The sequence below is a fragment of the Octopus sinensis genome, linkage group LG18 (genome assembly GCF_006345805.1).
Source record: "Octopus sinensis linkage group LG18, ASM634580v1, whole genome shotgun sequence".
Classification (NCBI taxonomy): Eukaryota; Metazoa; Mollusca; class Cephalopoda; order Octopoda; family Octopodidae; genus Octopus; species Octopus sinensis.
In genome coordinates this window covers 19,667,612-19,680,480 of record NC_043014.1, presented here as the reverse complement: position 1 = coordinate 19,680,480, position 12,869 = coordinate 19,667,612, and the positions used below count along the sequence as shown (strand labels likewise).

The following is a 12,869-nucleotide window of genomic DNA, read 5'->3' as shown; positions in this document are numbered from 1 at the left end:
GAATGTATAGTAGCTCTTCACTCCATAATTCCAAACTCAGAGTACTATAATGACGATCTGTTACATATATAAATAATCTATTTCTCTAATATCGAGGTTTCATGCATTTGCTGCTACATATTATTATTATTATTATTATTATTATTATTATTTTTTTTTTTTTTCTTCTTTCAAATTTGCTTCCATTTCTTGCCGAGTGTCTTCCCGACTCCTAGGCAAAGAAACTCATAGTATACATTGGTAGGCCATTTAACCCAAACTCAGTAGTTCGTTCATTTTTTTTTTTTTTAAGTTAAATTAAAATACATGAGCAGCAACAGTTCTCACATCGACAATGCACTTCTCAATACGTGTGATGTACCAGTTAAGACAATCTTTGGCACTTCTTGCAGGGATGGTAAGCCAGGGATCATTCTCATATAATTTTCGGTTCCCTTCTTGATCATTCCTAGTGCTCCTACGATCACTGGTATTGTAACCGCCTTGAGATGCCACATTTTCTCAATTTCAATGAGTAGGTCTGTTATTTTCTGAGCTTGTCAAACTCTTCGCTGAGATATTATGATCACAGGGATGCTCATGTCGATCAATAAGCAAACTTTATTGTTTTGGTCTTTCACAACAATATCTGGTTTATTGGCCTTGATGGTTCGGTCTGTATGTACTGGGAAGTCCCACAGAATGTTACATTTTCTCCTTCAGTTACAGCCTCAGGGTGGTGATTATACCACTTGTCGGCAGTTTTGATATTGTAATGCCGACTTATTAGCCAGTGGAGATATTGGCCAACTCTGTCATGTCTTAATTTATACTCCACTGTGCTAAGACTTTACATCCAGAGATTAGGTGGTCCACTGTTTCAATCATGTCGTTGCAGAATCGGCATTTTGGGTCTGCTCCATTTTTCATCACATTGGCCTGGTAGTTCCGGGTTAATAGGCTTTGATCTTGAGCAGCCAGGATGAAACTTCGCTCTCTGCTTTTAGCCCTGAGCTCCGTAGCCACTGATGGGTTTGCTTCTGGTCAACATCAGCTTGTTTGCTGCGGGTCACATATTTGCCGTGCAGAGGTTTCTCCTCCCACCTATCAGCCAATTGCTCGTGCGCTTTTTTCATTGCCATCATTTTCACCTTCTTTGCAACAATAGTTGCCGTACTTCCCTCGGGTTGTTCAGTTTGGGTATCCTGCACGAGATCAATAGCAAATTTTTTGCTTTCCTTTATGATAGAATGAAGCTTCTTTCGTCACTCGTGATGTTCAACGAGCTTTAGCATCCAGTCATTCGATATTTCGAGATATTTGGCCAGTCCAATTGTGGTTGCTTTGTAAGCTAGTTCAAATTGGATCAGGCCTCGACCTCCTTGGGCTCTGGGAAGGTAAAGGCGATCTACGTCTGCCTTTGGGTGGTGCATCCTATTACAACTCAGCAGCTTGCGTATTTTCCTATCTATATTCTTTACTTCACTCATATTCCAGTTCAACACATTGTAGCTATAAGTAACAACTGGAACTGCTAAGGAATTTATAGCTAACACCTTGTTACGTGCATTTAGTTCAGATTTCAGGACTGCACGAACTCTCCTATAACATTCCTTCCTGATTTTCTCTTTCATGCTTGCATGCTGAATACCAGAGCCTTCATATATCCCTAAGTATTTGTATGTTTGTTCTTGCTCAAGCTCTCTTATGACTGTGTCAACATCTAACACGACTGAATTTGTGGTCTTCACTTTCCCTTTCTGGAAAGTGGCCTTGGCACACTTCTCAAGTCCAAACTCCATCCCGATGTCATCGCTGAATGCTTTCACGGTGCGCAATAGGCCTTCAAGTTCATTATTGTCTTTACCATAAAGTTTTAAGTCATCCATATAAAATAGATGGCTTATTTTTTATTGGCAATTTTATACCCATACCCTGTTCTGTTTAATTCACTTGTAGGGGTATTAGGGCTATGCAGATATTAAAGGTGAAAGTGAGTCCCTTGAAAAATTCCATAGTTGATGTTTTATATTTCTGAGGCAAGTACTCCATTAGAGTGGTACAATTGGAGATTCGTATTCCACAACGACATATTGTGCTTCAGGAAGCTTGAAATCACAGGGAAATTATTATTATTATTATTATTATTATGATTATTATGATTATTATTATTATTATTATTATTATTATTATTATTATTATTATTATTATTATTATTATTATTATTATCATTATTATACACACACACACACACACACATAAGTAAGCGAATCAAGGTGGATAAAAATGCTACTAGAATATCGGAGGGAGAGTAATATGCTTTTCTTTTTATTAAAGCTGCAAAAACATTCTTGATCACAATTGCTCGACGAAAGGGAACGTGGAACTGAGTTTCCGTTTTTGCGATGTTTTATTTACATACACACTCGTGAATACATATATTTGCATCAGTGTATATGTATACGCATATGTGCGTATTCCAATCAATGATAGCGCTAATACATTTTGTACGAAATACGAACCAAATCTTTTCATCAAAATTTTAAAGACGGTCTGGTAAATGTAGTTCTAGATACTCTATATCACGATGGACGAATAAACAAATATATATTGCTAAGAAGCTTGCTCCCCAACCACATGGTTTTCGGTTCAGTCCCACTGCGGTGCACCTTGCGTAAGTGTCTTCTCCTATAGCCTCGGCCCAACCAACGCCTTTTGAGTGGATTTGTTAGGCGGAAACTGAAAGAAGTCCGTTATGTGTGTGTGTGTGTGTGTGTGTGTGTGTGTTTGCATATATTTATGTGTATATGTTTATGCATATATCTATGTGTACATGTGTCTTTTTGTCTGTTTGTCCTCCCATTACCGCTTGATAGCCGGTGTTGGTGTGTTTACGTGTACGTAACTTAGCGGTTCGATAAAATTGGTTGAGAAGAATAAGGATTAGGCTTTAAAAATAAGTCCTGGGGTCGATTTGTCTGACTAAAATCTTTCAAAGATGTGCTCCAGCATGGCTGCATTCAAATGTCTGAAACAAATAAAAGAATAGGAGAATAAAAAGAAATAAACGAATAATTAAATAAATGTAAAAATAAATCAATAAATGTTGGTTGGCCACTATTTTGAGGTCCTTGATAAAACGTATCAGATATAAGGTCTGAGCTGTGTCTGAACAACAAGAGCAAGAAGGAGAACAACAACAACAACAACAACAACAATAACAACAGCAGCTACAAAGTAACAACACGATTCACATTACGATATAATACATATCATTGGAATAATAGAAGCGCGACAGTTGAGCGTATAGTAGCACCTGTAGACTACAACTATACTATAGCAAATTAGTATACCAGTATACCTATGTTCTTTGTTAGTGCAGACGCTATTCTGTATAGATCTTGGCGAGTGTTATTTCCTTCCTAGCATTGCAAATATCTCGTCAAGAGAATAATACAGCTACACACACGCATACAAGCGCATACATAGATATTCTGCAGCCTACGCATACATACGCGAGGTAAGCAAAAGTACGCATAGAATAATACACATGCGACAGGTATATACAAGTGCATCTACGGTCTAACACACGCACAGACAGAATCACACAAATGTAAAGAAGACGCATGCTCACAGCCGTATGAAAATTGCCCAGCACACTCGCATTCAGTGACATAACCATATATAGAGACACGCACATGCAAACACACCCATATATGCAGTTTGAGACACATTCACTCACAATCGCATATTCTGACATATACAGAAATACCCATACATACACATGCTCTCAAACACACAGACACAATACCCATTCAATGCGGCAGTCATCAGTCATTCATCTTTTGAATACGCTGCTACAAATTGATCCCAAGAATACTAGACATATAGATATATACACACGCATACGCATATGCACAGAGACGTACATATACACAACGCATATACATTGATGCAAAATATATTAGGGAAAATAGCTTTTTCGAATATGGGAAATGTTTGTAGAAATATTTGTGTCAATTGGAAGCTAAGTGTATATAAATTTACATATGTATAAATGTGTATGTGTGTGTGTGTGTGTGTGATGCTTATAGATTCTCCATTCCAACATTATTTCTGTATACGTGGGAGTACATGTGCATATGAAAGTATATACATATAATATACATACATACATACATACATATATATATATATAGATATATATATATATATACATATACTCTTTTTTGACTTCTATCTTTAGCGATATAGGTACTCTTGTAGTACCCTTGTGTATATATATATACATATCTAATATTGTATGTATATATTTTATTAATTTGCCTGTACGGCTGATAATTCGCTTACCACTCGTGATGGTACTTTAATAATACCCTCCCTATATATATATATATATATATATATATATATATATATATATATATATATATCAACAATTGAGGGTAAAATTAATTAATTAATCAATTTCACACCAAGTGTTCAGTATGTAAAAGGACCATTTAAGGCTAATTCAAAATATTACATTATATAATTAGGGCTAAGTAAAATAAATTACTTTGCCACATACTGAACTTAGTAGAAATAGCAGCTAAAAAATCTTTTTCTTAGCATTTCTACTACTTAAAGAAAATTTCTCTCAGATAATGTTTACTCCAGACAGCTCACGAAGGTTTGGGGGTAAATACAGAAAAATATCACAAGTACATAGATCGTTTTGAGTACGTCAACGTTTCAAGATTAATATATATATTAAGTCTGCTATCATGAATCCATAAACACACACAAAACATCCAAGGGTAAAATTTTCTTCCATCCGAAGATATTATGCTCAGGCCATATAAATTTAATATTTACTTAATATTTACTGAGTATTAGTTGAAACAGCTGTAAAGGATGATGCTTAGTTTGCTGTTAAGAATAAACAATCATTAACTTCCCAGTCTTTATTATCTTTTTCTTCTTATACAATAGTGGCCATAATATACGGGTCAGTAAGAACAAGTGTATTGAAATAGTTATTATAGAAGATTAATAAAACGTTTACACTAGATATTTTACATATAGTCTGACATATCTACTATCCATCTTTCGTGAAAATTGCAAGTGAATGGAATGAATATTTCGTAAGGAAATAAACAAAAAATCTTCCAAACTGCAACGGCCAAAAGTTAAGGATCATCTACGAATACAATGAAAAATGGAACAAGAACAAAAAAAAAGGAAAGAAAAAAAAAGAAACCGTTACTATTAATATTTTGTGAACATCCTTTTACTCTCAATGACTTCCTAACATCTGTTACCACAGAATTGAATTAATTTCGTTTTTGAACAATTCCCAGCGTTCATCTTGGTTCTTTGGATTTCTCCTTCGCGCCTCATCTCCAATAATCTTCCAAACGTTTTCTAAAGGATTGAGATCGGGACTTTGATGTGGCTAGTCCATGAGATCAACCCCTTCATCACTCAGCGTTGTCCTGCACGAAGAGTACAGGTTGGACTTACGGGGTCGGAGATGTGGAAGGGTATGCTGTCTAAGAATCTGCTTGTAGATTTCAGCATTGACATTCCTTTGTAGGCGAATAAATTGATCAGGAACACTAGCAGAAATCACTTCCCATGTTATTACTCTGCCTCCTCCATATTTCATTGTCTTTTTCACACTTGCACGAGATAAACATTCGCCACTCCTCGTCGGACTAACATCCCGCCCTTGGAACCAATCACATTATCTTCGATTCATCGCTAAAATGAACCTGCGACTACTGTTCTTCTGTCCAAACAACATGATCGTGAGCGAAATGAAGACGGGTTCTCGGATTCTTCTTGGAGATCAGAATGCTGGTGCCCGAACAAGCAGCCCAGAACCTCTGAGAAACTGTTTTGCGCGATGCGTTGACATCGGAAGTGGAGCTAAACACACGGGATATCTCAGCAGCACTTTTAAACCTATCCTTCAGAGACATTCTACCCATAATACGATCCTGTCTTTGGGAAGTCTTAAAAGATCTACAGGTTTGGGTTTAGCATCTGCCCATCCTGGTGGCTTAAAACTAGCTACAATTCGTTGCACAACACTTCTAGACCTTCCTACAGTAGTAGAATTTGATTTGCCCTCTTGGTGAAGGCACACAATGCTTTGTTTTTCCTCATAGGAAAGCCGCCATGTTGACAGTTGAATGTTCGAATAATGCAAGATCATAAGAAGTAACTGTTAACCGATGTATATGTTCTAAACAACATATACATTGGTTAGTAGGTCATTTTTGCTTAGTGTCCCTTAACTTTTGGCCTCTGCAATTTGGACGATTGTCTGTTTATTTCCTTATAACTTAGGAAATATTTATTCCATTCACTTGAAATTTTCACGAAAGATAGATATTAGATACATCTAAATATCTGTAAAATAGCTAGTCTCAATGTATTGTTAGTCATCTATAATAACTATTTCAATACACTTGTTATTACTGACCCTTATATTATGGTCGCTACTGTATATGTATGCAAGTATGTATGTATGTATGTATGTATGCATGGATGGATGGATGTATGTATGCATGTATGTATGCATGTATGTATGCATGTACATATATATATATATATATATTGATAGAAATGGCAAGGCAACAAATGAATGAAAGAGACCACGATATTACGTAAATAGAGGAATACATACATACATATATAAATATACATATATATATATATATATAATATATATATATATATATATATATATATATATATATGTGTGTGTGTGTGTGTGTGTGTGTATGTATATGTATATGTATATATATATATTACACACATAGAGTAATAGAAAGAATATATATACAAATAGATATAACTTTAAATACAAAAGTATGTTTGCAATCTAATCTATTCGCGTTTCCCTTTGGGGAAGCACTCACTCACGCTCACAGCTCTTATTCCGATACACAAATTATTCTATCACTTGTTTCAGTTATTTTATTCCAGTTATTATGAGGCTCCAACTTGGAAGGTTATTTTCGACAATACCGATATTTTTTTTATTTTTCTCGATTAATTTTGTCGCTCTCCTCACTGGATATAACGGTACACAACATAGGCTCCTAAGTTGTTTAGAATTAAAACATCCAGGACCGGTCCCAGGAATTTTTCGAAGGGAGGTCACAAAGTCAGCAGGCAATGCAATTCCATGAAAAAACGGGCGTAATAACATTATTCAGAAAAGCGCACTTCTTTTCTTGAGTGCACCTCATCAGCCCTCTTGTATCCGCCCCTGACAACGACGGTCATTTTCGTACATATACACATAGGCTTATGCAAACACAAAGATGTTTCTGCAAAATCCAAAGTGACAATAACTCTCTGTTGTAGGGTATAGTGGCGTATAATCTAATTTTCCTTATAAACGATATGGGAGAACGAAACATTTCCTTGTATTAGTTCGAAAGTACTCGACAGCGTCTGTCTACTACTGAACAGACGATTATTACTCCGAAACATTGTGTCGACTAAGTTTAATTCTATCTCTTGGACCGGACGTTCTACTTTCACTTTTGTATATGGAGAAGTTGCTCCCTACTACGATACAATACTTTCGATTGGGCAACAAGATAAACATTTATAAACTCATGGTTAATTTGGTTTTCACCGTTTTACGTTTACTGGCATATAGAGACAGACATACAAACACACACACAAATACACACATATAATATGTATCTATGTGTTTATGTAGGTGTCGAGATCGTGATATTTGGTCAATAACTGATTAGATATGGAGCATGTCTATGTCTATTGTTTGCGGTTTTTTCCAGCTTTTGCGTGTGTTCATTTGCCCTTCCATGAGCCGGATTTTATTTTGTCTGCCTAGTTCCTTAGAGATGCTCATGATAATGTAGTCAGCAGAATGTTGGATGATTATATTCTGACGACCTTATTATTCTTAATATACAATATCTGTACATCACTTCTAAAACTCTCTCACTTTCTCTCTCCCCCCCTCTCTCTCTTGCCTGTGTCTCTGAAAGCTTTGTATCTCTGCCGTAAGGCTTCATTTCTACATGCGCCAGCTTAATTCAATTCGTCCCCAATCGAAAGACAACTGTTGTTATATCCTGTTATCATTTTTATTGTTTTTATATTTGTATTTATAGTGTTTATATTCGTGTAACATCGTCTGTTTTTCCGTCCTTGTTTTTGTATACATTTGATGCTGTCTTCCAAGCAATCTAATGCTCTTAGCTTAGTTTTTCTTTGGGCTGGCCAGATTTGAGCAATCTCAAGAATAATCAGCCGAAATTTCGAGGATGGTCCAGTTCTTGACTGAGGATACAAAGCTTCGAATGACCCGTCCTTGTTTTTTTTTTGTATCATCTATCTGGATGTTTTGTTGTCCCTTTTTGTATCACCTAGTTGTCCGGATGTTTTGCGTTCTTATAAACATATATATATATATATATATATATATATATATATATATATATATATAATATATATATATATATGTTTACACAGACAGAGACACACAAACATACATATGGAAGAGACAGAATCAGAATGAGTAAGGCAGGGAGAAAGTGTTTCTGTTTATAATATAGTCTTTGAAAGTTATTGTTCGTTCTGAGTTAGGAAGATATCTTCACCACGTGGTTGTGACACTTCTTCCTGACCGTACACCCTTATACCACATATCATAAATGTGTAATTGTTTAGAATATACCCCTTTACACTATGAGAATATTAATTGTTTTTCAATATTTCAAAACAGCTGCAGCCACATTAGTAGTTGTGGTAGCAGTAGAAGTAGTAGTAGTTGTGGTAGCAGCAATAATAGTAGTAGTAGTAGTAGTAGTAGTAGTAGTAGTAGTAGTAGTAGTAGTAGTAGTAGTAGTAGTAGAAGTAGTAGTAGTAGTAGTAGTAGTAGTAGGTTCAGTTACATCTGCATTGGTGATCGTGGTCGTACACTGACTGTAGTTGGATAAGCTCCCACCCCACGCTCAGCCCAGGCGCCACCGCTGTTGCTGCTACTGCTGCTGCTGCTGCTATATTTCCTACAGTTGATCGAAGCAGTAAACTGCAGCAGCAGCAGCAGTAACTACCAACTCTTGCCATAAACAGTGCTTGTATTAGGAGTAGCAGTATTAGTATTAGCTGCAGCAGCAGCAGCAGGGGCAGCAGCATCAGAACGAGTAGCACCAGCAGCAGCACCAGCAGCAGCACCAGCAGCAGCAGTAGTAGTAGTAGTAGTAGTAGTAGTAGTAGTAGTAGTAGTAGTAGTAGTAGTTACTGTGGTTCTGTTGGTGGCTAGCGATGGCAATGCATATGTGGAAGTGAGGCCGCCGCATTGTGTTCTGCAAAGGTAGAGAGAGAGAGAGAGAGACAGACAGACAGACAGACAGACAGACAGACAGACAGAGAGTGAGGAAGGGGAGGTAGAAGGCGTGTGTGCATGCGTGAGGAAGAGTGTGCATGTGTGTTAGAGAGAGAGAGAAAGAATAAGAGATGTAGTTTGTATGGGTATGTGCGAGTGTGCAACAGATATATATGAGCGCGTGTTGTGTGTTTGTGCGTGCATGTGTGTGTGTGTGTACATGAGAGCGAGCGAGAGAGAGAAAGATTAATAGGGGGAGAAAAGGAGAGAGAGAAAATGAAGTAACAGGAAAAAAGAATGTGTAAGATGGTCTCTCGGAAGGATTTAAAGTGTGTGAGCGTTGAATATGGGAAGACAAAGACACAGGAATACAGCGAGATAGATTAGAAGTTTAGAGAGAGGGAGAGAGAGAGAGAGAGAGAGAGAGAGAGAGAGAAAGAGAGAGGGAGAGAGAGAGAAAAAGAGAGAGAGAGAAAGAGTGAGGGAGAGAGAGGGAGAAAGAGAGAGAGATTGGGATGAATAATAGTAGGTAGGAAATTAGTGAGACAGTGACTGAAAGAGAGAGAGAGAGAGAGAGAGAGAGAGAGAGAGAGAGTATCAGGGTGGTTGGGAGAGAATAACAAGAAAAGGAGAGAAAGAGTGAGAGAGAGAGTGAGAAGGAGTAAGAGTGAGGGTGTGTGAGGAAGAGAAGGGTAGCTAATTGTCAATGAACGAAGCGACACACACGCACAAATACACACAAGCACACACGCACATATATTCATTTATACATACAGTCACACACACACATGCATACATACATAACGATAGACAGACAGACAGATAGACCCATACATTTAGAGAATAAATTCATATTCAAACGTTTATGCGTACACTCTCACACACGCACACAAGCATACGTGGCGAGATATACACATGCTCGCTAAAACACATGGACACACATACACACATACCGATAGACACGCTTAAGAGTCACAGGGTGAACGTAAAGCGCGAGAGCATGAGAGGGGCGCTGGCGTGGGCGGTGATCTTCTGAGGAGTGGAACGTCGGAGCACCGTGTCGTCGGAGTATTTTCGAATCGCGGCGGAGATTGTAGCAGCTACCACATCATCATCATCATCATCATCATCATCATCATCATCGTCATCATCATTCTCATCATTCGTCTTGGTCGTCATCGTGGTGTCATAGGCGCTGTCATCGTCATCATCATCATCGTCATCATCATCATCATCGTCATCATCATTCTCATCATCGTCTTCGTCCTCGTCGTCGTGTCATAGTCGCTGTCATCGTCAGCATCATTAGTATATATAGTCATCGCCGCTGACATTACCATCATCGCCATCTTCTCTGCCGTCGTTTCGTCAGCGTCAGGTTCAGCATCACCGTCATCATTATCATAGTTGCTGTCGCCGCGCCGTTGCCGTCGCTGCTGTTGTCGTCCTCTCCTCAACGTGTTTGCCACACTTTCTTACAACCACCGCCTCCCTCTCGTCGCTTGAGACAACACCACCAACAACAAAAACAAGACTGACAACAACAACAACAAAAGTGTCAACGACAACAGCGACAAGAACAACGACGACGACGACGACGACAGGAAGAAGGACAACAACAATAACAGCAATAGGACGGAGAAGAAAAGTGATACCAGGAATAAGTCGAATTAGCAACAATAATTACAAGAACAACAACAACAACAACTCAAAGAAGTGTTACCGTGATCATCAGTCTTAGCTACCAGCCACAACGGATTTAGCATCACCACGACCACGACCACGGCTACAAGCACCAGCGACACCAACACAACTACATCAATACGGTCTCTGTCAAAAACCACCATTACCACCACCACCACCATCGCAACCACCGCCATTGCCACCACCAGCACTACCCCTCCACCCAGTACCACAAACGCCACCTCTACCAGTATCACAAGTAAAAAAAACAAAGGGTGATACCGGTCACTTATGCTGTTATTTAACCTGCTAGATATAGCAGCCAAATCTCTACACGTCATGCACTACTGTCTCAAAAGATTTGGACACTGTTTCAAAACAAACAAAATAATAATAATAATGATAAATGAATAAATAAATAAGTAAATAAATAAATAAAGGAAGAAATAGAAAATAAAAGACGGGATGGTCTCAACTAGAACGCCTCTGGTCACATCAACTCTTAAAGGGTTGACCTAGCAACAAGGGAATTCGCAACTAGCACCACCACCACCACCACCGTCGCCACCACCCCTCATCCGCACCATAGTCACAATAGCAACAACCTCAACTATCCCCGCCATTCTAACCACCACTGGTACCATCGCCACGGCTCTTACCATTACAAGTACCACTACCACTAATACTACCCCTCATACACTATTACATGCACTACTACCGTCACACTCTGCTGTTGATACTACTACAACCGGTACACTGATCATTGTCACCACCGTCATCGCCTCTGTTAACACCGTCACCATTACCGCTACCGCCATCACCCTGCCATCACATACACATACCATCATCATCATCATCAACAAGAACAAGAGCAATTATTACCTAACCACCAAGACAACCCAGGACACCCACCACCAATAACAACAACAACAACAACAACACAAACAACAACACACTTCTACCACCACCACCACCACCACCACCACCATCACCACCATCACCACCATTATCACCGCCATCAGTAACTATTAACCACAAGAAACCGCAGCATTAACTTAACAACACCTAACAACAGCAACAACAACAACAACAACAACAACAACAACAACAATAACAACAACAATAACGATAACTACAATACCAAAACCACTGGCACTAAGCACAACACCACCATTACTACCACCACCTGCATCATCATCATCATCATTATCATCAACGTGAACAACATTATTAGAATAGCAACACTATTAAATCCATTCCTTCCTCCTCATTACCATCATCCTCATCAGTCATTATCACCATCATCATCAGCAGCAGCAGCCGCAGCAGCAGTATTGTCATCATCAACATTATAACCGGCATCAAAAAGTTCACGACCATTTCTACCATCACCTCTAACCACCAACAACAACCACAACAGCCACAACAAATATCTAACGTCAGGAAAAACTATAAGAAAAAAAAACTACGGCAGCGTCAACAATAACAATAAACATCTCTACCACCACCACCACCACCACCACAACCACAACCACCACAACCATCACCGCCATCAGTAGCACCACCCCCACCTTCACCACGGCGACCCCTAACCCCAACACGACGACGACGTCGACGTCGACGACATACACCGCTAACTCCACCGCCTCCACGCCCATCACCACAAGCATCCCTGAGGATAACGGTGAGGTATTACTATTAAGAGGGAAAATGTCCTTGAGGCGAAAAATTTGGACACGAACTGTCAAACTCAAACGTGGTCTGTCATTTGACTCTTCGCTATTCACTCCTCGCTCCGAACCTCCGGTAGGTATACGTTAACGCTATGTTTTCTATCATAATAATG

At 38.8% G+C, this 12,869-nt stretch overlaps 1 protein-coding gene across 3 annotated transcripts in view; it reads left to right on the top strand.

The window, feature by feature from the left end:
• LOC115221827 (pleckstrin homology domain-containing family G member 7-like) overlaps positions 1 to 12,869 on the top strand; it is a 987,181-nt gene that overhangs the window by 538,849 nt on the left and 435,463 nt on the right. The window contains exon 1 of one of the 3 annotated variants that reach the window (XM_029792060.2): positions 12,408 to 12,829. The exons of the other annotated variants lie outside the window; for them this stretch is intronic. Coding sequence (XP_029647920.1) covers positions 12,734 to 12,829 — 96 coding nt within the window. The 5' untranslated portion in view covers positions 12,408 to 12,733. Of the gene's footprint in view, positions 1 to 12,407; positions 12,830 to 12,869 lie in introns of those variants that run through there. 3 annotated transcript variants of the gene reach the window in all.